We start from the raw sequence: 23,349 nt of genomic DNA, 5'->3' as shown, positions 1-23,349 counted from the left end.
TTTAAAGTCTTGTTTTGTCAGAAACTAGGATTGCGACCCCTGCTTTTTTCTGTTTTCCATTTGCTTGGTAAATTTTCCTCTGTACCTTTATTTTGAGCCTATGTGTGTCATTGCATATGAGATTGGTCTCTTGAAGACAGCATACCAATGGGTCATGGTTCTTTATCCAGCTTGCCATTCTGTGTCTTTTAATTGGGGCATTTAGCCCACTTACATTTAAGGTTATTATTGATATATATAAATTTGATCCTGTCATCATGATGTTAACTGGTTATTTTGCAGACTTGTTTATGTGGTTGCTTTATAGTTTCACTGCTCTGTGTACTACTGTGTGTTTTTGCAATGGTTAGTAACAGTCTTTTCTTTCCATATATATATATAAATTTTCTTTTTTGAGGCAGAGTCTTACTCTGTTGCCCAGGCTGTAGTGCAGTGGTGCGGTCTCAACTCACTGCAACCTCTGCCTCCTGGGTTCAAGCAATTCTCACGCCTCAGCCTCCCAGGTAGCTGGGATTACAAGTGCACAATATGACACCCAGCTAATTTTTGTATTTTTAGTAGAGATGAGGTTTCACCATGTTGCTCAGACTGGTCTCAAACTCCTGGCCTCAAGTAATGTGCCCATCTTGGCCTCCCAAAGTGCTAGGATTACACACATGAGCCACCATGCTCAGCCTTCTTTCCATATTTAGTGGTTCCTTCAGGTGCTCTTGTAAGGCAGATCTGGTAGTAATAAATTCCCTCAGCATTTGCTTGTCTGAAAAGGATCTTATTTCTTCTTCACTTCTGAAGCTTAGTTTGGCCAGATATGAAATAAATTCTAGATTGAAAATAAAATTCTTTTCTTTTCCTTTCTTTCTTCCTTTTCTTTTTTTTTTCTTTTTTTTTTCTTTTTTTTTTTTTGAGACAGAGGTTTGCCCTTGTTGCCCAGGCTGGAATGCAATGGCGTGATCTTGGCTCACTGCAACCTCCACCTCCCCAGTCTCGCTGCATTGCCCAGGCTGGTCTCAAACTCCTGGTAAAGTGACATTGTTTTAAAGGAAATGATGTGCCTATTGTACCAGCACTTGAGTGGCTACCAACAAAGGCTGGTTAGTATCAATTGCCTAAGCCACTTTCTTGAGTTGGTTGTCTAGTGCCTCTTTCATCATGAATGCTTTCCACTGGGCATAAGCATGTGATAAAAAGATCTTCACACTTTGTGCCTATTCCTATATGTTCATCCACGTGCCACAACCCCAGACCTCCCTTTCTCCAATCTTCCAATCTTCTTCCTTCCAGGCTCATGACCAGCCAGCTAAGGCCATTCACCACTACCAATGAGTCCATATATATTCTAACCTCAGACCACTTTTCCTTCCACACACACTAGATGGTCAGGTGCACCACTCAAAGCTCTTCCTGTTATTATGTTTTGTGTTTTTTTAAACTACTATGATTCAAAGTCAATGGTGAGTGATTGCAGCTATCATCCATTTCTACCTTGCACCTAATTATCATGCTGTTTTGTGTGTAAACCAAGTTGAGGCTTTTTCCTCTTCCTTCAGCTGGTCATACAGGCCCTTGGGCATGCACTGAGAGAGGAGGAGTGGTGTAACCATGACAAGTGATGGGACTCTGGGCTACCTATTCACGTACTTGTTTGTTGCCCTCTGGTCCTGCTTGTGCCTCTTCCCAAATGTACTGTTTTTTCTTAATGCTGGTCCTAACCCACTTAATGATGTGGTAGATCCAGGAAAACCCAACTCATGACGAATAGTTCAGAAAGTGTGGTCACTTGGTGCCTCGTGGTTAAGAGTTCCATCTCTGTCTGGGCTCAGTATACCAGGAGCTGTTTTTCAGATGGTGTGTAATTCCTGCCATAGATGTCATGACCTTGCCCCAAAACCCTATGGACCTGCCTTGTGATTTTCGTACTAGGGTTTGCACCACATTGCATCTTACACACATGGAATACCTTAGGCTCTGCTGGAATATATGGCCTAAGCAGAAGGGCTACTTGAACCACAGGTAAGACCTACCACCAAGATGGGCTTCATGGATATGTTGCCCAGAATCTCGGAACTCTCAGAAGGTCTTTACTCCTGGTTTAATGCTCTTTTATCACCATCTTCAAATGGTGAACAATTTTGCCTTTTAAATTTTGTGTTTTATAAGTGCAGTTATATGGGACAATGGCCACATGCATGAGAAGTGGAGTTTTGCCAAGATAGGAAATCCAGCAGGCAGCACCAGGCACCATGCAATTGTCACACGTGCACACCTAAGGGCAGTCATGGGCACTTCAGGGCCCCAAAGTAGCTAGGTAGGGACCAGCACCGGTTGACAGCAACAGTAGCTGAAAAGCAGCAGCAGTGGTGGCAGCAGTGGGAGAGAAAAGGGATTCTGCATAAAGCCAGCCCTGGGACCTGTTGTGGAAGTCTCGCTTGCCTGGCTGCTTCCCAAATCCCATCTTTGCAGCATTTGCACAAATCTTAATTCTCAGGCTTGAGAGCTGGGACAGAAATCACCAGAGTTCAGGCAGTACACACTATCAGTAAATTATTACAAAAAAAGCATACTCAGACATTGTAATAAACCATATCAGGGAACTATTACAATTCTTCAGAGTTTAGAGTCTCTAGTTTTGAAAATTTCTGCAACACAGCAAATCAAATATCCACAGGTTTAGAAATATAAATTTAATGATGTTTGCTTTGACAAAAAAGAACACTATTTTCATAGGGAGTTTTGGAAGAGCCAATTATTAATTAAAATTACTTTTTCATTGTAATTAGAGATACAGTGATAGAATGCATAAATAGGCACTTTGAATCATATAAAAGTTTGAAGCCATGGAGTTTCTTGAGTGACCTTCAAAAGTTACTGGAAATGTCAAAGAGAATATTACAATGTAATTGTTATGTCAGTTACAGTTTTACAATTACAAAATCACAATGTTATAATTTACATGAAAAATTAAATTCAACTTAAAACTGATTTGTAGGAAGAGTTAAATGTTTTTCAAAAAATTTTTCAGCCAGGCACAGTGGCTCACACCTGTAATCCCAGTACTTTGAGAGGCTGAAACAGGCAGATCACGAGGTCAGGAGTTTGAGTCTGGCCAACACTGTGAAACCCTGTTGCTACTAAAAATATGAAAATTAGGCCAGGCACGGTGGCTCACACCTGTAATCCCAGCACTTTGGGAAGCCAAGGCAGGTGGATCACGAGGTCAGGAGTTCAAGAATAGCCTGGCCAAGATGGTGAAACCCCATCTCTACTAAAAATAGGAAAAAAGAAATTAGCAGGGTGTGGTGATGTGCACCTGTAATCCCAGCTATTCGGGAAGCTGAGGCAGGAGAACCACTTGGACCTGGGAGGCAGAGGTTGCAGTGAGCCAAGATCGCACCATTGCACTCCAGCCTGGGCAACAGTGTGAGACTCAGTATCAAAAAAAAAAAAAAAAAAAAAAAATTCTACAGGAATCATTAGTTCTACATGTCCTAAAACTTCTTTCTTTCTTTATTTCTTTTTTGTGAGACAGGGTCCAGCTCTGTGGCCCAGGCTGGAGTGCAGTGGTACAATTACTGCTTACTGAAGCTTCAACCTCCTGGGCACAAGCAATCCTCCCATCTCAGTCTCCTGAGTAGCTGGGACTATAGGTGCTCGTAACCATGCCCGACTAATTTTTGTACTTTTTTATAGCGATGGGGTTTTGCCACGTTGCCCAGGCTGGTCTCAAACTCCTGAGCTCAGGCAATCTGCCTGCCTCGGCCTACCCAAGTGCTGGGATTACAGTTATGAGCCACCACACTTGGCCCATGTACTAAAACTTCTATTTTGAAATAATTTGTCTGAAATGTATTCCTTTGTTATACAGTCTATAAAATAGTCTTAATAGCAACAGTAACTGTTACATCAGAAGATTCTTCTCAAAATTAATGTTATCAAAAAGTATTTGCAATCTTGCATTTGCCAAGAGTCACTGACATCGCTTTCAATTATATCAATTGAAAATGAATTTGCTGAAAATATATTATGGCCTATGAATTTGCAGGCCAGGCATGGTGGCTCACACCTATAATCCCAACACTTTGTGGAGCCCAAAATGGGAGAATCACTCGAGGCCAGGAGTTTGAGATTAGCCTGAGCAATGTAGGGAGAGTTCATCTCTACAAAAATACGTAAAAATTAGCTGGGTGTGGTAGGGGGCACCAATAGCCCCAGCTACTCAGGAGGCTGAGGCAGGAAGATTGCTTGAGCCCAGGAGGTTGAAGCTGTGGTCAGCTGTGATTGCACCACTGCACTCCAGCCTGGGTGGCAAAGTGAGACCCTGTTTAAAAGAAAAAAAAATTGTATTTGCTGAAAAGCAAGTCAGAAGAAACTTACAAACAAGATAGCATATAATAAAGTTTCATTATTTATATTATATAAATTTAAGATTATATTGTTACTTATGTATCACAATAACCCCGATTACATTTTGTAAGCAATAAGATATTTTTAAAGAAAAAGTTTGGCCCAGCACATAGCTCACGCCTGTAATCCCAGCACTTTGGGAGGCCGAGGAGGGCAAATCACAAGGTCAAGAGATGAAGACCATTCTGACCAACATGGTGAACCCCTATCTCTACTAAAAATACAAAAATTAGCTGGGTGTTGGCATGTGCCTGTAGTCCCAGCTACTCAGGAGGCTGAGGCAGGAGAATCACTTGAACCCGGGAGGTGGAGGTTGCAGTGAGCCAAGATTGAGATACTGCACTCCAGCCTGGCAACAGAGCAAGACTCTGTTTCAGGAAAAAAAAAAAAAAAAAAAAAAAAGTTTTATATTTTAGTAACTTTAGTGGCACATTTTGTCTGATTTTTGAACAAAGGACCCCACATTTTTGTTTCACACTGGACCCCACAGATTATGTAGTCATCCCTGCCTGTTACAGAGCACTTTTGTGCTCCAGTCCCCATCAAAGCTGGCAGCGTTTCATATAGGGACTGGGTCAGTGTTCCTAAGTATACAATGTGTTGTGAACAGAATCCAAAGAGTTCTACCAGGCACTGTGCTTCTTTCTCAGTAGCAAGAAATGCAAAATGTAGCAGTTTGTTTGCACTTTGGAGACAATGTCATGGCACACCCCAAGACCCCTAAAAATCTTTACTGCAGTACCAAGTTTCTAAATTTTCATACAGCCTGTCTCCCACCCCCTGGAGCACGTGTATCTTATCAAGGCGTTCAGCATGCTAGTCACCTCTTGTTCATCCTGCCTGATCAGCATGATGTCATCAATGTATTGGATGAAAAAGATGTTCTGCAAGATGTCTGGGCAGTCTAGATTTGTCGGGGCTGTATTAAAACACAGAGTTAGATATTGTGACACAGAGACGAGTTAACATAACCTTGGGGCAAAACTGTAGGCATCTTTTGTTGTTCATTCGGATGAATGTGAAGTGTTTCTGAGCCTCTTTTCTGATTGGGACAGAAAAGAATGCATTCATGAAATCGATGGCTGCTTACAATTTACCTGTGGCCATACTGATCTGGTCTAGCAGAGGTATTAAATCCAGCCTGACCACAGCATCAGGACTAAGATTTGGTTGAGCTTGTGGTAGGCTATGATCATTTCCCATAATCCTTTATGCAGGGGCCAAACTGGCTACTTAAATGGAGATATTATAGGGACCACCAAGATTGGTCAATTTTGTTAATCTTTCCAAAGAATCAGCTTTTGCTTCCATTGATTTTCTCTATTTTTTTCTGTCCTCTATTCCATTAATTTCTGCTCTAATTTTTATTATTTCCTTCCTTCTACTTGATTTAGGTTTATTTTGCTTTCTTTGGTGTCTTAAAGTAGAAGGTTATTGATGAGTTTTTTTTTTAAATACAGGCATTTACAGCTGTAAATTACTCTTTAAGCTCTATGTTACCTGTTTCCCAAGTTTTAGTATCTTGTGTATTCATATTCACTCATCTCAAAGTATTTTCTAATTTCTGTTTTGATTTATTTTTTAATCCACTGATTATTTAGGAGTGTGTTATTTCATTTCCAAATATTTGTGAGCTAGCCAAATTTCTCTGGAAATCTTATCATGTTCTAATTTTATTTCATTGTGGTGAGGGAACATACTTGTATTATTTCTACCATTTTGAATGTATTGAGAGGTTTGTTTTATGGCCTAGCATATGGTCTATCCTGGAGAATATTCCACAGGCACTTGAGAAGAGTGTGAATTCTGCTCTCGTTGGGTGGAGAGTCCTGTAGATCTCTGTTAGGTCTACCTATTTTATAATGTTGTTCATGTCTTGTATTTCCTTGTTCATCTTTTGCCTAGCTACTCTATCCATTATTGAAAGTTGTTATTGAAGTTTCCTACTATTATTGAGTTGTCCATTTTTTCCTTCATTTCTATCAGTTTTTGCTTCAAGAATTTTGGCACTTTGTTAGGTTCATATGTATTTATAATTGTTATATCTTCCTGATGGAGTGACTCTTTTATCATTATAAAACGCCCTGCTTTATCTCTAATAATATTTTTGTCATAAAGCCTATTTTTCTTTATTACTAGTTTCCAGAATTTTAATTGTGATGCTTCTCAGTATGATTTTCTTTATGATTATTCTGCATGGTGTTCACTGAACTTCTTAAATCTGAGATCAGAGGTTTCTCCATATGTAGACAGCAACTATTATTTCTTTGAAAAAGTATTTCTTCCTTCTGGAATTCCAGTTATGTAAATGGTAGACCCCATGATTTTGTTTCACAGGTCACAGGGGTCCTGCTTATTTTTATTTTCATTTTTTTCTCTCTTTGCTTTATTTTGAATATTTTTCTCTTGCTGTATCTTCAAGATGACTTATCTTCCCCCATCCCCATATTTCTTAATCTTCCATTAATCCAGGTAGTGAATTTTCAGATATAGTGCTTTTCAGTTATAGTTTTATTATTTATTTATTTTTGAGACAGGGTCTCCCTCTGTCACCCAGGCTGGAGAGCAGTGGCACGATCATGGCTCACTGCAGCCTGGACCACCCAGGCTCAAGTGATACTCCCATCTCAGCCTCCTGAGTAGCTGGGACTACAGGAGCATACTACCAAGCCCACCTAATTTTGTGTACTTTTTTTTGTAAAGGTGGGGTTTTGCCAAGTTGTTGGGCTCAAGCCATCCGCCCTCCTAGGCCTCCCAAAGTGCAGGGATTACAGGTGTGTGCCACTGCACCTGGCTCAGTTATATATCTTCCATCTCTTTTCTCAATAGGCTCATGTTTTCTTTAAATACTTGAACAAGTTATAATAGGAGTTTTAACACACTCATCTATAAACTTCTTCATCTCTGTCATTTATTATGTGTTTCTACTGACAATTTTTTCTTCTGGTTATGGGTTACATTTTCCTGTTTGGAGGCCTGTGTAGTAATTTTCTTATTGGATGCAGGACATTGTGAATTTCATATTGTTGAATATCTAGGTTTTGTAGTCTTCTCTTAAAGAGTGTTGGGCCTTATTCTGGAAGACAAGTAACTTTCCTTGCAGATTAGTTTGATCTTTTGAGGATTGTACCAAAGCTTTGTTACTGTGGGTGCAGAGTACTTTTTACTCATGATAGTATTAGCTCCACATGATAGTTTGGTTTATTAGGGCATGACCTTTCCAGATTCTTAAGGAATGCTCCTGTGGGAAGTAGAAAAGTTCCCCTTTAAAGTTTCCTGTCTTGTTAAAGAATAAATGTACTAATAACTCTTTGTTAAGACCTAGTCTATGTAGCTATTAGACATGCCATGCTTACAGGCATGTTGTACATTCTATGTCCTTGTACTTTAACCAAGATATCTGTCTGGACGTGCTCACAGTCTTGTCCCACCTCTCCACTGCTTTTACCTGTTTAGAAAAGTTTTAAGTTGTTAGCCAATCGGGTTTTAGTTTAAATTCTGAGGTCTGGCTCCAGCCAACAGAGATCAGACACAGCAGTAAGGACAACCCCAAATGTGTAAAAGATAAATATGTTTGTTTTTCCTTTGTTCATTGTACTCTTGTGGCAAAATGGCTAGCAAGAGTACCCTTCCTGCAGTCCAGGAAGTAAAAATTGCGTTGCTGAAAGATCCTTTATCTCAGTGCTGATTTTTCTTTGTGGCACTGAGCATCTGTTTCCAACAATCAAGGAGGACTTTCCCCTCTGGCTGGTTAGATCTCAAACATACCCAACTCCTCTGAAAATTATTTATTTTACATTACCTTTGTCATTATTTGCCTTGCCTCCTGGTGGTGTTTCACCCTGTGAATGCATATCTCAATGTTCAGCAAAGTTTCAGAAAGACATCTGTGCAGATTTATGGAGCTTTTAAACCTATACAGCATCCTTCTCTTTGGAATTCTTCCCTGCAAACTTCCCACTGCCTCAATCTCCCTCAACCTTGATCTCTCTCCTCCCAAAGTTAGCAAGTCAACTTTGTCAGGCATGAGATCCTCTTTCCTGGTCTCTGCTTCAGAATGTGTCTCCTCCATCAGGCAAAAAATTGGAGCAATTGTTTGCTTCTCTTTAGATGTGGATCACAGTCCTTCATTATTGTCCCTTGTATAAAAGCATCTATGTTGCCCTGTTTTCTAGTTGTTTTTAGCAAGAGAATTAGTCTGGCACTGTTACTCCATCATGGCCACAGGTGGAAGTTCTGAGGTTATTAAATGTTAAGTGAAAGTTACACTTCAGAGGTCATGATGAAAAGTACCATTGTTCCTACAATGAAAATTCCACAGGAATTTTTCAACTAATAGCTGAATTGGATCCATTTTTGCTTAAACTCCTGGATGTCAAAATGAAAAAATGCCTTATTTTACTAAAACAATTTATGGAAAAAATTGAAATAATGAAAAAATATGTTTAAAAAGTGGTAAATCAAACACATAACTAAATACCAAATAATATTATATATTCTATTCTGGATATGACAACCACTGATTAGTTGGCAATTATTGGGCACTACTTTTTAATAGGAAACTCTATGAACAATTTTTAAATATTTTTAGCCAACTGAAAACATCTGAGACATTATTCAACAAAGTAAAACAAGATTGTTATTTTAACCTGTGGTTAAACAGCATTTACAATTAGTCACGTGTCAACACAGCTATTATGATGATTAGGACAAAGAGCTGCATGCTCTTTAAAAAACAACTTGGCAGCTGGGTGTGGTGGCTCACGCCTGTAATCCAGCACTTTGGGAGGCCAAGGTGGGCGGATCACCTGAGGTCAGGAGTTTGAGACCAGCCTGGCCAACATGGTGAAACTCCATCTTTAAAAAAAAAATAAAATAAATTAAAAAAAAAATAAAAAACAACTTGGCTAGGCTGGGTGCAGTGGCTCATGCCTATAATCCCAGCACTTTGAGAGGCAGAGGTGGGTGGATCAGTTGAGGTTAGGAGTTCGAGACCAGCCTGGCCAACATGGCGAAACCTCTTTTTCTACTAAAAATACCAAAATTAGCTGGGCATGGTGGCACACACCTGTAATCCCGGAAACTCAGGAGGCTGAAAGCACAAGAATTGCTTGAACCTGGGAGGTGGAGGTTGCAGTCCGTCAAGATCATGCCACTGCACTCCAGCACTCCATCTTGGGTGACAGAGTAAGACTCCGTCTGGAGGGCGGGGGGCGGGGTGGTGGGGAACGACTTGGCTGAGTATGAGCTACACACACACAACTCATTACCTTAATTTTGTTAGAGAAAAGGCTTCTCTCAAAGTACCTGAAGTTGTTAACTACTTCAATGTTTAACAATAATTGTCAATTTTATTTTCAGGTTCAACTACTATATGGAATATTTTAAACATATATGCCAACTTGGACTTTTCTGTGAAGAGTCTAATGTAATGAAATGGTCTGCCCAGTACAAAAGTGTTCAAGCTTTGCAACCTAAGTTCATGAAAATTTTAAAAGAACTCTAAAATATATTTTTGACAACTCAGAAGAGAAACCCAATCACAAATGAAATGTAAAATCTTTATTTAGGGCTGGGGTATGGTGGTTCATGCCTGTAATCCCAGCACTTTGGGAGGATAGGTGGGAGGATCACGTGAGCACAAGAGTTCAAGAACAGCCTGAGCTACATAATAAAGCTCCATCGCTATAAAAATAAAAATAAAAATCAGCTGGGTGTGATGGCACGCATCTGTAGTCCCAGCTACTCGGGAGGCTGAGGTAGTAAAATCACCTCAGCCTGAGAGGTAGCAGTTGCAGTAAGTCATGATCATGCCACTGCATTCCAGCCTGAGCAACAGAGCAAGACCCTATCTCAAAACAAACAAACAACAACAAAATCTATGAAACTTTATTTATATATTTGGTAAAACTCAAATTCAACATTTTAAAGTGCAGTTTAGGACGATATTTTGGAACATTTTAATAAAACAAGTGAGAATTACAGACTCCTGATGTACGTGTATATGGTGGATACTTTCTTCTGTCACCTTTCAAGTTATTTTATTAAAGCACTGAGATAAAATTGAGATTAAAAAAATTAAGAGGATAAGAAACCAAAGCAATAAGATGAATGAGAAAGCAAAGAGAAATTATCCTGACATTGAGAAGTGAAGAGTAACAAAAAACTGTATCAATCATAAGAAAAACAGTAATTCATTAAAAGGAAGAGAATAATCATTTCACACTGTATACATACATGAAAACATCATATTGTACACCTTAAATATACATAATTTTGTCAATTATATCTCAATAAATCTGGAAAAAAGAGGAAGAGATAACTTGCAAACGAAAGTAATAAATAAACTAGCCAGACACGGTGGCTAATGCCTGTAATCCCAGCACTTTGGTAGGCCAAGGCAAGCAGATCACAAGGTCAGGAGTTTGAGACTAGCCTGGCCAATATGGTGAAGCTCCGTCTCTACTAAAAAAACTACAAAAATCAGCTGGGTGTGGTGGTGCATGCCTGTAGTCCCAGCTACTTGAGAGGCTGAGGCAGAAGCAGCACTTGAACCCAGGAGGCAGAGGTTGCAGTGAGCAGAGATCATGCCACTGTACTCCAGCCTGGGCCACAGAGCGAGACTCCGCACCCCCCAATAAAAGTAATAAATAGGCTATTAAATTGTTTAATAATTTGTGAATTATATAAACTCATTGAAAAATATTCAAATTTCTTTCTGATTTGATCTCACACTACCACTGAGGAAGATGACATAAAACTCACAATATATGATTACAATGAATACATTTATGACAAATGAGTGACTTCAATTCAAAAACTACATATGATTAATAACTGTGTAAGAAAAGGCTGGGCACAGTGGCTCATGCCTGTAATCTTAGCACTTTGGGAGGCAGGTGGATCACCTGAGGTCAGGAGTTCCAGACCAGCCTGGCCAAGATTGTGAAACCTTGTCTCTACTAAAAATACAAAAATTAGCCCGGTGTGGTGGCTCACACCTGTAATCGCAGCTACTCAGGAGGCTGAGGCAGGAGAATTGCTTGAACCTGGGAGGCAGAGGCTGCAGTGAGCCGAGAGCACACCACTGCACTGCACTCCAGCCTGGGCAACAGAGCAAGATTTTGTCTCAAAAACTAAAATAAAGAAAATGCAGAATGTCATGAAATGCCTACGTAAAAGGATATTTGTTAAGAGTTTTCTGAAATTTGAGAAAAATACTAAACATATATATAGATATATATGTATTTATATAAAACCAACAATGAACTGTGCAGGTGAAAAATAACTTTTCTGAATTATCACTAATAAAAAGCAAAATACCGATCAAACACACTAGAGAAAAAACGAAATTATCTTTCTATTCTTTTTAGAAAATATTATAAACTATCATCATATAAAGAGATAATAAAAGATTACATAGCCAACCCTTTTAACAAGATGGCACCAAAATCGAAGAAGGAAGCTCCTGCCCTTCCTAAAGCTAAAGCCAAAGCCAAAGCCAAAGCGAAGGCTTTGAAGGCCAGGAAGGCAGTGTTGAAAGGTGTCCACAGCCACAAAAATAAAGAAGATCCACAGATCACCCACCTTCCCGCAGCCCAAGACACTGTGACTCCCAAAGCAACCCAAATATTCTCGGAAGAGCACCCTCAGGAGAAACAAGCTTGACCACTCTGCTATCATCAAGTTTCCTCAGACCACTGAGTCCAGATTGAAAAAGATAGAAGACAACACACTTGTGTTCATTGTGGATATTAAAGCCAACAAGCACCAGGTCAAACAGGCTGTGAAGAAGTTCTATGACATTGATGTGGCCAAGGTCAACACCTCGATTCGGCCTGATGGAGAAAAGAAGGCATATGTTCTATGGCTCCTGATTACGATGCTTTGGAGGTTGCCAGGAAAATTGGGATCATCTAAACTGAGTCCAGCTGGCTAATATGTATATATTTTCACCATTAAAAAAAATGTACATAGCCATATAATGTAGGGGGAAAAAGTATGAAGAAGTATGGCTGGCAGTTACTTAATTAAAATATTACTTTAAATTTTTGCATTATTTGTAATATTTTTCAACTTTAAAAAATTTACAATGTTGTGATTTGTTTTAGACTAAATACATATTCAGTTGTGTACCTACTTTTTTATCTAAAATTGTTATTCTTTTTCTCAAGGAGCCCCCACTTACCAAATGTATATAAACTTAAGGCCCCACAAGATCTGAATCTGCCCCTGTTATCCACTTTTCTCTCTACCTAATTGATCTACTGTGAGTGGGAGACCCAGTGGGAGACCCCGCAAGTGCCAAGGCAAGGGTCTGAAGCCTCAACCTGTTTCCATATAAATGTAGAGCTAGAAAAAGAATTAGAGATATAGCTCCATAGTTATTCATATATATATATAACCATATATAATCACATCGTTATTCACATATATATGCTCAATATAACCTTTTGAGTTTACTAATGATTATCGGGGTATGAAGCATGGAACTGAGGTGACATGGTGAACAAAGTGATCCTAAGGCAGGATGCTCTAAGCCCTCTGTCACGCCCGCATAAGGGCTGCCGGAGAGTGCCTCGGCTGTGCGGCAGCGCCAGCACTGGGAACGCGCCCGCTGTTTAGCTAGCTAGGGAAGGAGACGTCCAAAATGGCCGAGAGGTCTCCTTCCTGGGGAAGTTAGGAGAAAACTCGGCTTCTCCAAGCTCCAGTGCTACCACTGTCAGGTAGGCCCGCAGACATCGGCGGTTTAACTGTCTCTATGTGATGCTGTGCTTCTGTGGTCATGTTCTCTGTCCACTCTCATGCTCCGCTTCCGCACCTGGTTTCTCTTTTTCCCAAAAGATAAAAATCAGTAGTAGTGACAGAAATCTTAATGCTTTCGTTCTTTCTTGACAAGTATGAGAAAAGTGCTGACGCATGAGGTTTTCTCCTCGCCTCGGCCACTTGAAAGACCTGGGCCGCTACCTCCAAGACACGTGATTTACCTGACCCTATCACTGACCACCATTACCTCACCCTACCTACCCTGCCCCCTGCTTTGTACTCAATAATTAAGTCAGAGCGTCCAGGCACTTGAGGCCACTGCCAGACTCCACACTTTGGTTGGCAGTGGACCCCTGGGCCCAAACTCTGTTTTCTTTCTTGGTGTCTTGTATCTTTTATTTCTACAGTTTTTCGTCTCCACTCCAGCAGAGAGGGGCTCACAGGACCCTGTAGGGCTGGACCCTACAGTCTACCCTTATCCATGCTTGTCCTCTTCCAATCTGTTCTTCATGCCACAGTCTAAACGATCTTCTAAAAATTCATGTATGATTGTATTTCTCCTATATTCTTTCAGTAATTTCCAATTCGCCTTACTATAAAAACCTAAGTCCTTAAAATAGGACCTGGGTCCTCACCACCTCTCTCCCTCTGCTCTAACCACACTGGCTTCTTTTAGTTATTGCAACGCGCCGGCTCAGGACCTTTGCATATGGCATACTCTGTGCCTAGGAGACATTCTACCACCCCAACACTCCATTAACAAATTATCTCCTACTCAAACTTCAGATTTCACTCTAAGATCACTTCCTCAGGACACCTTAGACTAAGTCAGCCTCCCACCCTCTTCAATGCTAATTGCACCCTTTACTTTTCCTTCATAGGATGTCTGTCTGTGATCATATACTTCTGTGACTATTGGATTGTCCATCTCTCTGCCATTAGACTGCAAATTCCTTGAAAGAGGGACAGTGTCTCTTCAGCACTAGTGTAGCAGTGTTACCGGAACAGACCCCAAGAGAGCGTTCTTGGATCTCACGCAAGAAAGAATTCGGGACAAGACCATAAAGAGAAAGCAAGTTTATTATGAAAGTAGAGGAATAAAAGAATGGCTACTCCATAGGCAGAGCAGCTGAGGGCTACTGGTTGCCCATTTTTATGGTTATTTCTTGATGATATGCTGAACAAGGGGTGGATTATTCATGCCTCCCCTTTTTAGACCATATAGGGTAACTTCCTGACGTTCCCATTTGTAAACTGTCATGGTGCTGGTGGGAGTGTAGCAGTGAGGACTACCAGAGGTCACTCTCATCGCCATCTAGGTTTCGGTGGGTTTTAGTCGGCTTCTTTACTGCTACGTGTTTCATCAGCAAGGTCTTTATGACCTGTATCTTGTGCTGACCTCCCATCTCATCCTATGACTCAAAATGCCTAACCATCTGGGAATGCAGCCCAGCGGGTCTCAGCCTTATTTTACCCAGCCCCCATTCAAGATGGACTTGCTCTCCTTCAAATGCCTCTGACAGCAGCATCCTGAACAAAGTGTGGAACTAATTACACAATTTCTGGCCTCAAATAGTTTAACCTTGAAAAAGAAAAGAAACAATTTTACAATTTGTGGCATCAGTGTGAACGATAGCTTCTTTTTTCGTGCAAGAAAATCTTCCTGGAAGTCTTGAAACCTGAATACATAACGATTAGTTATTCTAACCAGCTTGAAAAATTAGCCTACGCCAAGGCCGTAACCAAGTGTATTCTGGTTGTCTAGGAACTGCTCTGATCATATTTCCGGCAAAATTGTTTCTTGCAGAAAAACTCTACTTCATTTCTTTAAAGTTTCTTTTGCCTTCTGTAGGCTTACTTTAAAAAAAGTATTAAGATCCTTTTGTGGTTCATTAGTGTGATGATTCGGTTTTCATGCTAATGTGTGAGTTACGACCCCTACCTCAAACCTTGTTAGGACTCCACACATTACCCCTCTGTAGTGGAAAAAAAAAAGTAATAAAACAAAGGCAATTTTTTTTAATAGCCCTATCCTTGTACACATGAGGTTTCAAAGTGTTTCCATCATCATTTTTACCTTATAGTACAGTGTCTTCACGAGTTTTTTTTTTTTTTTTTTTTTTTAATTTATCTTACTTTTAAGTTCTGGGACAGTTTTCACGAGTTTTAAGAGACTCTTCTTGGCAGACAGTTCAGCTCAGAGAAAATATTTTTACCAGCAAGGAGGTACACCCTGTTACATTGGTCTTGGAATATAACTTAACAGTTCACCTTGCCAGTAAGATCTCTGTTTTTACAGACGTTCGCAGAGGGGCAAAGTCGAATTGTTCCAGAGCGACCACAAAATACTTGGAGCTCGTATCATGGGATATTTCCCGCTAAAGATTACTTAATAATGCGATGGGGTTGGGGGTACGAGCGCAGTGGCTCACACCTTACAGGTTACATCCCAGCACTTTGGGAGGCCGACGCAGGCGGATCACAAGGTCAGGAATTTGAGATCAGCCTTACCAAAATGGTGACACCTTGTCTCTACTAAAAATACAAATATTAACCAGGTGTCGTGGCACACGCCTGTAATCTCAGCTACTCAGGAGGCTGAGGCAGGAGAATCGCTTGAATCCGGGAGGCGGAGGCTGCAGTGAGCCGGGATCACGCCACTGCACTCCAGCCTAGGCAACAGAGCAAGACTCCGTCTCAAAAATATATATATAATAAAAATAATAATAATGCGATTCGAAGACCACCTTTCAAGGTTTTTCTTCAATGCACATCCTCCAACATTTTCGAAGAGGGTGTCTAAAAAGTTACCAAGTAACATTAGGATAAAACTGTCAGGACATCCCTAAACTGTTAACTACGATGTCAGCTGAGGAAAGTAGAACATAATCAGGCTTTGGAGTTAAAAGAACTGAATTGGAAGCCAGTTCCGAATTTAATGGCTGAGCCAAATGAGAATGTTAAGACTTATCTCACAAGCTGCAGAGAAAATTAAAAATGATTAAACATCCAGACCTTGAATAAGTGCCTGTCCACTCAGGGATTAAATATGGTAGAGTCCACTTTCCCCATCAGCTGATGTTAATATCTGGTAGGTATAGTCCTCCTTTCTCTTCCCTAGTCGGTTGGTCAGTATTCGCCAATTCTTTCCTGCTTTTCATCTTCTCTTTCCTCCATTTAAATCTTTCCACCAAACGCTCAGAAACAGGTCGTACCAGAACGCAAACTGAGCCTGCGCATGAAGTACGCACGGGTCATGACCTTTTCCCGGTTTCCGCTCTTTTCCCCATTTCTCCGCCCCTTTTCCGCAGCTGCCGGCGCCTCCCTCCCGGCTGTGCCCGCCCGCGGCCCCGCCCACGCGACCGTCACGTGACCGTTCAGCGTGCTCCGCCCCTTCCCCAGCTCACGTGATCGCGCCCAGGGAGAAAACGCCTGACCCCAGCCCCCGGCCTTCAAGGCACGGCGTTTTCTTCCTTCGGCTGGTCGGCCTGTCGCCTTTCAGCTACCTGTGCGTCCCTCGTTCCCGTCCCGGGGTCCCCCCGGAGCCTGTCGGCCATGCGGCTTTTGCCTCTAGCCCCAGGTCGGCCCCGGTGGGGCAGCTCCCGCCACTTGCCCTCCTGCAGCCCAACGTTGCTGCTGCTGGTGCTGGGCGGCTGCCTGGGGGTCTCCGGGGTGGCGGCGGGAACTCGGAGGCCCAACGTGGTGCTGCTTCTCACGGACGACCAGGACGAAGTGCTCGGCGGCATGGTAACTCTTCTATTTCTGCCCCGCCCCTCCATCTCTCGGGCTGACTCCCCGGTTTCTTGCTCTCTTTCCCGGTCCCCACCCCCACTCCCCGAACTGGCTGTCTTGACCCTGGGTAGGTTTGGTTTTACCACCTGAGGCCCTTTACGCCGGTGTAAGGGACTGCAAGACTCTTTTTCCCTTCTGGACTGTGGCACATGCGTACAGCACACAGAGCTTCTAGTCTGAACTGTACTGCTGTGGAGTTTACGTTAATATCTCAAGATAAATATGTGGAGAACAGTGGAGGATGGGCTGAACCAATGAGGATCAGGTGCTGGCTAAGAGCACTCAAGCCCTGATAGTTTTTCTTTTGGATTAGAGGATCAAGACAAGTCCAGTCCCCTTTATGAGGGACCTAGGCCACCTCTGCGTTTGTGCCTGTGTACAACGTCTGTGTCTGATATCTGTAAAAATAAGCCTGAAGTGCACTGATCTGGTAGGCAGACCGTCGAACTATTGAGGGTGTGTTTTGCCTCACAAGAATCAAGAAAATTCAATTGGTCTAATTGAACACCGTGAGGTGTTCACCTGACGGTGTTCAATTAGAGACTGTCAGTGTTTCATTTTCTATCTAATGGGTGTTGTCACAAGACTTCATTTTTTTCCTCCCGAGTTAATTTTGCTTGTGTATTGCAGAATTCTGGAATGTGTGACCTTTGGAAACATCCACTCCAATCCCTTCCCCGTGGAGGCCAAGAAAGCAACTTGCCCAATACACATGAGTAGTTGAGGCAGAGTCCTCTGACCCTGGGTTCAGCATTCCTCTCTTCGCTTTAAAACCAAATGCTTTATTGCTTTATTCGTTTCAGTTCTTTTTGCTTTCAGCTGAATGCTGAGACTATGAAATACTCTAGGCAAGCCCTTCCTAACTTTGCTTGTGCAGTTAGTTACACACCCTAACTTAGTGTCCTTCAAAGCGCTGGTCCCAACCCGTGAGTGAGTTGTGAAATCAGTTTAGTGAGTAGCTACCAACATTTTTCATTTCCTCTGGAATAGAGTAGAATAGAAAATGTCCGTGTGTGTGTGTGTTACACTTGATAAAGGTAATCATGTCCATCTGTCTGTCTTCCTGAGTTGTCTATCTATATTCCTGAGTTGTAAAATAGGTTGTGCTCAAGAGCTTGAGAGTCTTTTACAGCTGATGTCTAAGATGTTTGCATTTTGACTACACACTTCTTCCTGCCATATATGCTTCATTGTCTGCTAGTTTCTAACAAGCCATGTTGACAAGAGTCTTGATTTAATTTTCCTCTTGCACTTCAGTTTTACTACTCTTCTACTATTTTGTCTGCTCACAAAATTCCTTTTTTATTTAAACAACAACAACAAACTGTCCTTGAAGAGTGTTTTGTCCAGAAAAAGCGAGTCTTCTCTAGCAGTGACTAAAGTTCTCAGTCAAAACGTCAAGCTTTTATAGCTGTTGAAAACAAAATTCATTGCTTAAATATAAGGTATTCAGAATTCAGTTTCTTCAATTCTTATCAACCACAGCTGTAGTCTGTGTGTATTTGAGGTCTATTCCTTTTAGTATGTTAATCCTATTTGCTTCGTTAAGCCAGTAGCAGTATTTTTTGTGTTTTTTTGTTTGTTTGTTTGTTTTGAGTTGGGGTCTTGCTCTGTCATCCAGCCTGGAGTGCATTGGTGCAATCGAGACTCATTGCAACCTTGAATTTCTAGTCTCAAGCAGTCCTCCTGCCGCAGCCTCCCCTAGTAGCTGGAACTACAGGCACATGCCACCACATCCAGCTAATTTTTAAATATTTTGTAGAAACAATTTTTCCGTGTTGCTCAAGCCGGTCTTGAACTCCTGGACTCGAGTAATCCACCCACCTCAACCTCCCGAAGTGTTGGGATTACCTGCATGAGCCACTGCCCCGGCCCAGATTCTTTATTTTAAGAGGTGTTTCTACTGGAGAGAGGTACCAAAATTGAGTGGAGGAGACAAGTCAAGCTTAATGTTCCCAACTCAAGAATTCTGGCTTCTCTTCTAGCCTTTTTCAGAATATTCTACCACTAATTGTCAAACAGGACTCCGAGGGGAAGAGCTAAGTCAAGAGCATTTAAGAACTTACTTGGAGCCAGAGTATTAGGATTTTTATTCTTGTGCTTCATCACAGTAGTCCTCTGCTGTGCATAGTATTCTTATCTTAAAAGGAAACTAAACCTAGAAGGTGGTTAAGTAACTTGGCTAGGGTTCATATAGCTAATACTGGACAAAGTCTGGGTAGCCAATCTCAGAGCACCATGCTTTTCTCCTATTCTAGAATACTGCGATAATAATCAGATTTCATTCCACATACCCATACCAGCATAATCACACCATAGGTCAGAGAGTCTTCAGGTGACCTTCGGGAATGCCAGTGACTTTGTGGAACTCCTTAATTTACATGTAAAACTTTGTGTGTAATGTCTTCATTTTTGTGGAAAGAGAGCTCTAACCTGAAAAAGAGTACAGATTGCTGCCGTCATTGGCAAAATAAACAGTTGTCAACCCCCACCAGACTCACTCAGGTCAAAGAATTATAGATAGCACTTATGACGTGATTTAGATTTATAGTGGAATTTTTCAGGTGTCTTGGAAATTCTCTTTTATGTAGTAGCATTGTCTTTAACATTTAATTTTATTTGTTCCAAATATCTGTGAGACTCTGTTTTTATTTTATCTTTTGCCAGGGAACTTTTCTTATCTCTTTCTTGATTTTACTTAAACATCATTATAGTGTGGAGGACACGGTATTCTTCACAGAAGCATAAGTTGCTCTTTTTAAAATTATTCACGGCCAGGCACTGCATCTAACACCTGTAATCCTAGCACTTTGGAAGGTGGATGCAGGTAGATCATGAGGTCAGGAGTCTGAGACCAGCCTGACCAGCATGGTGAAACCCCATCTCTACAAAAAATACAAAAATTAGCTGGGCTTGGTAGTGCACGCCTGTAGTCCCAGCTGCTTGGGAGCCTGAGGCAGGAGAATCGCTTGAACCTAGCAGGTGGAGGTTGCAGTGAGCCGAGATCGTGCCACTGCACTCCAGCCTGGGCAACAGAGAGAGACTCTGTCTCAAATAAAATAAAATAAAATAAATCATTTAAGAAAAGTGACATTTGGCCAAAACCTCAGGCAAGTGAGGGAAGGAGCATCACCCAGGCTGGAGTGCAGTGGCGCTATCTTGGCTCACCGCAGTCTCTGCCTCCCCGGTTCAAGCGATTCTCCTGCCTCAGCCTCCCAAGTAGCCAGGATTACAGGCACCCACCACATCCGGCTAATTTTTGTATTTCTAGTAGAGACAGGTTTTACCATATTGGCCAGGCTGATCTCGAACTCTTGACAAGTGATCCACCCACTTTGGGCCTCCCAAAGTACTAGGATTACAGGCGTGAGCCACTGCACCCAGCTGGGGAAGAATAAATATTTCATTGCTTCACTGAAAGCAAAACAATTTCCATTGTTAGCCACAGAATTATGAGAATTGTCGTTTCAGAGCAGCTGTACATGGAACCAGGAAAGTAAATGACTCTTTGGGGTTTTAATGGAAAAGATTCTCCTTGGGGTGAGCAGAGTAACATGTTTGCTCATATGACAGCATGAGACTGGCTGCTGCTTAAAGACTGTTGTATGGCCTTAACTTGACCATACAAGTTTTTTGTTAGATCTTTGCTTAGATCTTAAGTGTTCGTTTTACATTCTGATTAGCATAGAGACACGTACACATTTAGGGTACAGTATGGTTTCTTGTTTAGGACTTTTTCAGTTAAGCACAGATTATGGTTATCTTTTGTACTATTGTTAGCAGTATAAAGATTACAGTTAATACAAACTACTTTTTTTTTTTTTTTTTTTTTTTTGAGACGGGATCTCACTCTTCCCACCTAGGTGGGGAGTGCAGTGGTGCAATCATAGCTCATTGCAGCCTCGAACTTCTGGGCCCAAGCAATCCTCCCACCTCGGCCTCTCAAGTAGCTGGGACTACAGGCATGCACTACCAAGCCTAGCTAATTTTTGTATTTTTTGTAGAGGCAGAGTCTTGCTAAATTGCTCAGCCTCCTCTCGAACTCCTGGCCTCAAAGTATCCTCCTGCTTCTGCCTTCTAAAGTGCTGGGATAACAGGTGTGAGCCACCTCATTGGGCCTAAAGTCTAATCTGCTGTTCGGCTCTGCATGACTGACTCCTGCCTACCTCTCTGACCTCGTCTTACCTCACTCTCCCTTTTCCTTCCTAAGCTGCTTCTATCACTACACTGGCTTTTCTTTTCCTCCCAGGTGCCTCTCTCCTTCCTCTGGCAGCCCTCGTACCTATATACCCAGCCTGAAACAGCTTCTGAATCTTTGCATGACTGACTCCTCATCACATGGCTTTCCGTACTGAAGTTACCTTTGGAAAGAGAGGCCTTTCCTGACCACCCATCTAAAGTAGTTCCCTTTTCCTCCCACCAGCTGCAATCACGTCATCCTGGTTTATTCTCTTCATAGCACTTATCACCACCTGAAATAAATGTTTACCTGTTAGTTGTTTTAAGTCCCCAAGAGTGCTGGGCTCATGCAGCCAAGGACCATCTATCCTCTGTCCACCACTGCCTAGATTAATGCCTGGAACATGTTGTGTTTAATAAATGGTATTACACAGTTTTCCTGTAAATCAGATATTCTTTCATGGTTTTACATATTAGACAGTTTAACAATAAGTCACATACAGTCAACTCTGATGGTCCTTTTCTCCACTTACTCTTTGAATCCTCATTTCGCCTTCGAATGTCCTCATAGTAACTCAGGTTCTTTATCAAACCAGTGTTTCAGTGAGCCCAGTATTCTTTTCCTGAGGGTGGTACCCCGTGATGCTTTGAGGAGAGCATGGCTGGTGACCTTGCTTTGGAAGGTTGGCAAAGATCTTCTGCATCTCCAGCATCTTGTGGCAGCCTCTTCTGTATCTACTCATGAAATTATCAGAGCTTTTTTTGGATAAATTAGAATTCTCATCCTTTTGAGCTTATGGATTCCGTAGATTTTGTATTTATATTAAACAATGGAAAATCATTTATACATTATTGAAATTGAGGCTTCTATTTTACCTAGTTATATATTTAGATTAACGATCTTTAAGGAATTATTATACAACAAAATATACTTAAAACTGCATTCAGTATGGTCTTAGGTTTCAAAGATATTTCAGAATCGTCATGAACTGACCCGTATTACAACTGAAACAACCTCTTCAATGGTGCTTTTTGCTGTCTGGAATCTGAAGAATATTAATGTTCCTTTCATTTGTATTGAAATGACTGTCTTCATACTTTCATCCTCACTCTAGTGTGAAGTTAATTGTTCTCTGTACTTGTAAAGATCTTAGATTTTGAACAAAAGATGAAAAGCAAGGATATAAAGTTGTTTCTGAGTAGCCTTTTGCCTGATAGTGTTCTGCATACACCTGCTTACCACCTGGTTCAAGTCCTTATCCTGAAGTGCTAGTGGATCTATGCAGATGGCAATAGCTGTAGTTGAACAGTGTGCATCTGGCCTGCACCACTGAGTGTGTGAAGTTTGAATCAGTCTCTGAGCCCTGGGGCCCTGTCTGACTTTCAGAATCCAACTGTTGTCTTCTGTTTCATAGGGCGGAAGACTCCCTTTATGTCATTTCCCACATCCTACTTCTGAATATTAATTCATTGAGATAGGTCTGCCCTATCTGCCTTATCTGGGGGCTGATAACTATAAGGGCACGAAGATGTTACTGCCACCAACTGAACGTTCCCTTCCTGCAGGCATTTTGACCTCCTGTACTTTTACACAGGATGGAGCTGGCTGGAACCAAACCTGTCTCTAGAATCATACAGGACTCTATTTGACTGTTGCTTAGAGCTGACCGTTTAGAAATTAAAGATTGAGATGTAACAAAACAGGAATTCTTTGCGCCTTAATTTATTGGAATAAATTGTCTAATGGATAATTACTTACTTTTACAGACACCACTAAAGAAAACCAGAGCACTCATCGGAGAGATGGGGATGACTTTTTCCAGTGCTGTAAGTTTTACGGCTAATTCAATTTTGTTAATCTAACCATGTTTGTAGCTTGAGAAGAAACTCTGTTCTCGGGAATCTGGTATGATCTATCTATTTGGTTTTTTTTCTTTGTTAAATACTTGATCTGAAGGAAGGATTTAATATGATATAAACTCTTTTTATTGAAATATTACCTCTTATCAATTGAAGATTAACTGCAGATATTTCTAAGCCAGTCTCAGAACTAGAGAATTTTATTTTAAACTTCACCATTTGAGGTTTGAAAATGGATTGTAAAAAATCAATTAATACGTATGCTGTGTTATCTTTTCTATGGTAAAAACCCAATTAATCCTGATAACCAACTGACAAACAGCAACACACACACACACACCATAAATATAG

General features: G+C 41.3%; 1 protein-coding gene, 1 non-coding gene and 1 pseudogene across 3 annotated transcripts in view; all 3 read left to right on the top strand.

Moving 5' to 3' along the window:
* Positions 1-11,841: 11,841 nt before the first annotated feature.
* Positions 11,842-12,321, top strand: LOC135275271 (large ribosomal subunit protein uL23-like; annotated as a pseudogene).
* A 2,722-nt stretch (positions 12,322-15,043) lies between these two features.
* Positions 15,044-15,149, top strand: LOC135275553 (small nucleolar RNA U13). The gene has a single exon (XR_010343174.1). It is a non-coding gene; the product is annotated as a small nucleolar RNA U13 (small nucleolar RNA).
* Positions 15,150-16,635: 1,486 nt separating this feature from the next.
* Positions 16,636-23,349, top strand: part of GNS (glucosamine (N-acetyl)-6-sulfatase) — a 42,940-nt gene continuing 36,226 nt past the window's right edge. Inside the window, exons 1-2 of one of the 2 annotated variants that reach the window (XM_012444922.2) lie at positions 16,636-16,914; positions 22,906-22,965. In XM_012444922.2, the coding sequence (XP_012300345.1) occupies positions 16,723-16,914; positions 22,906-22,965 (252 nt within the window). In that variant the 5' untranslated portion in view covers positions 16,636-16,722. The remainder of the gene's footprint in view (positions 16,915-22,905; positions 22,966-23,349) is intronic. The other variant, XM_012444921.2, reaches the window with a different exon arrangement.

This window comes from Aotus nancymaae, unplaced genomic scaffold (genome assembly GCF_030222135.1).
Source record: "Aotus nancymaae isolate 86718 unplaced genomic scaffold, 86718_ANA_hifiasm-v0.15.2.pri h1tg000016l, whole genome shotgun sequence".
Lineage (NCBI taxonomy): Eukaryota > Metazoa > Chordata > Mammalia > Primates > Aotidae > Aotus > Aotus nancymaae.
This window is presented reverse-complemented; position numbering and strand designations above follow the sequence as displayed.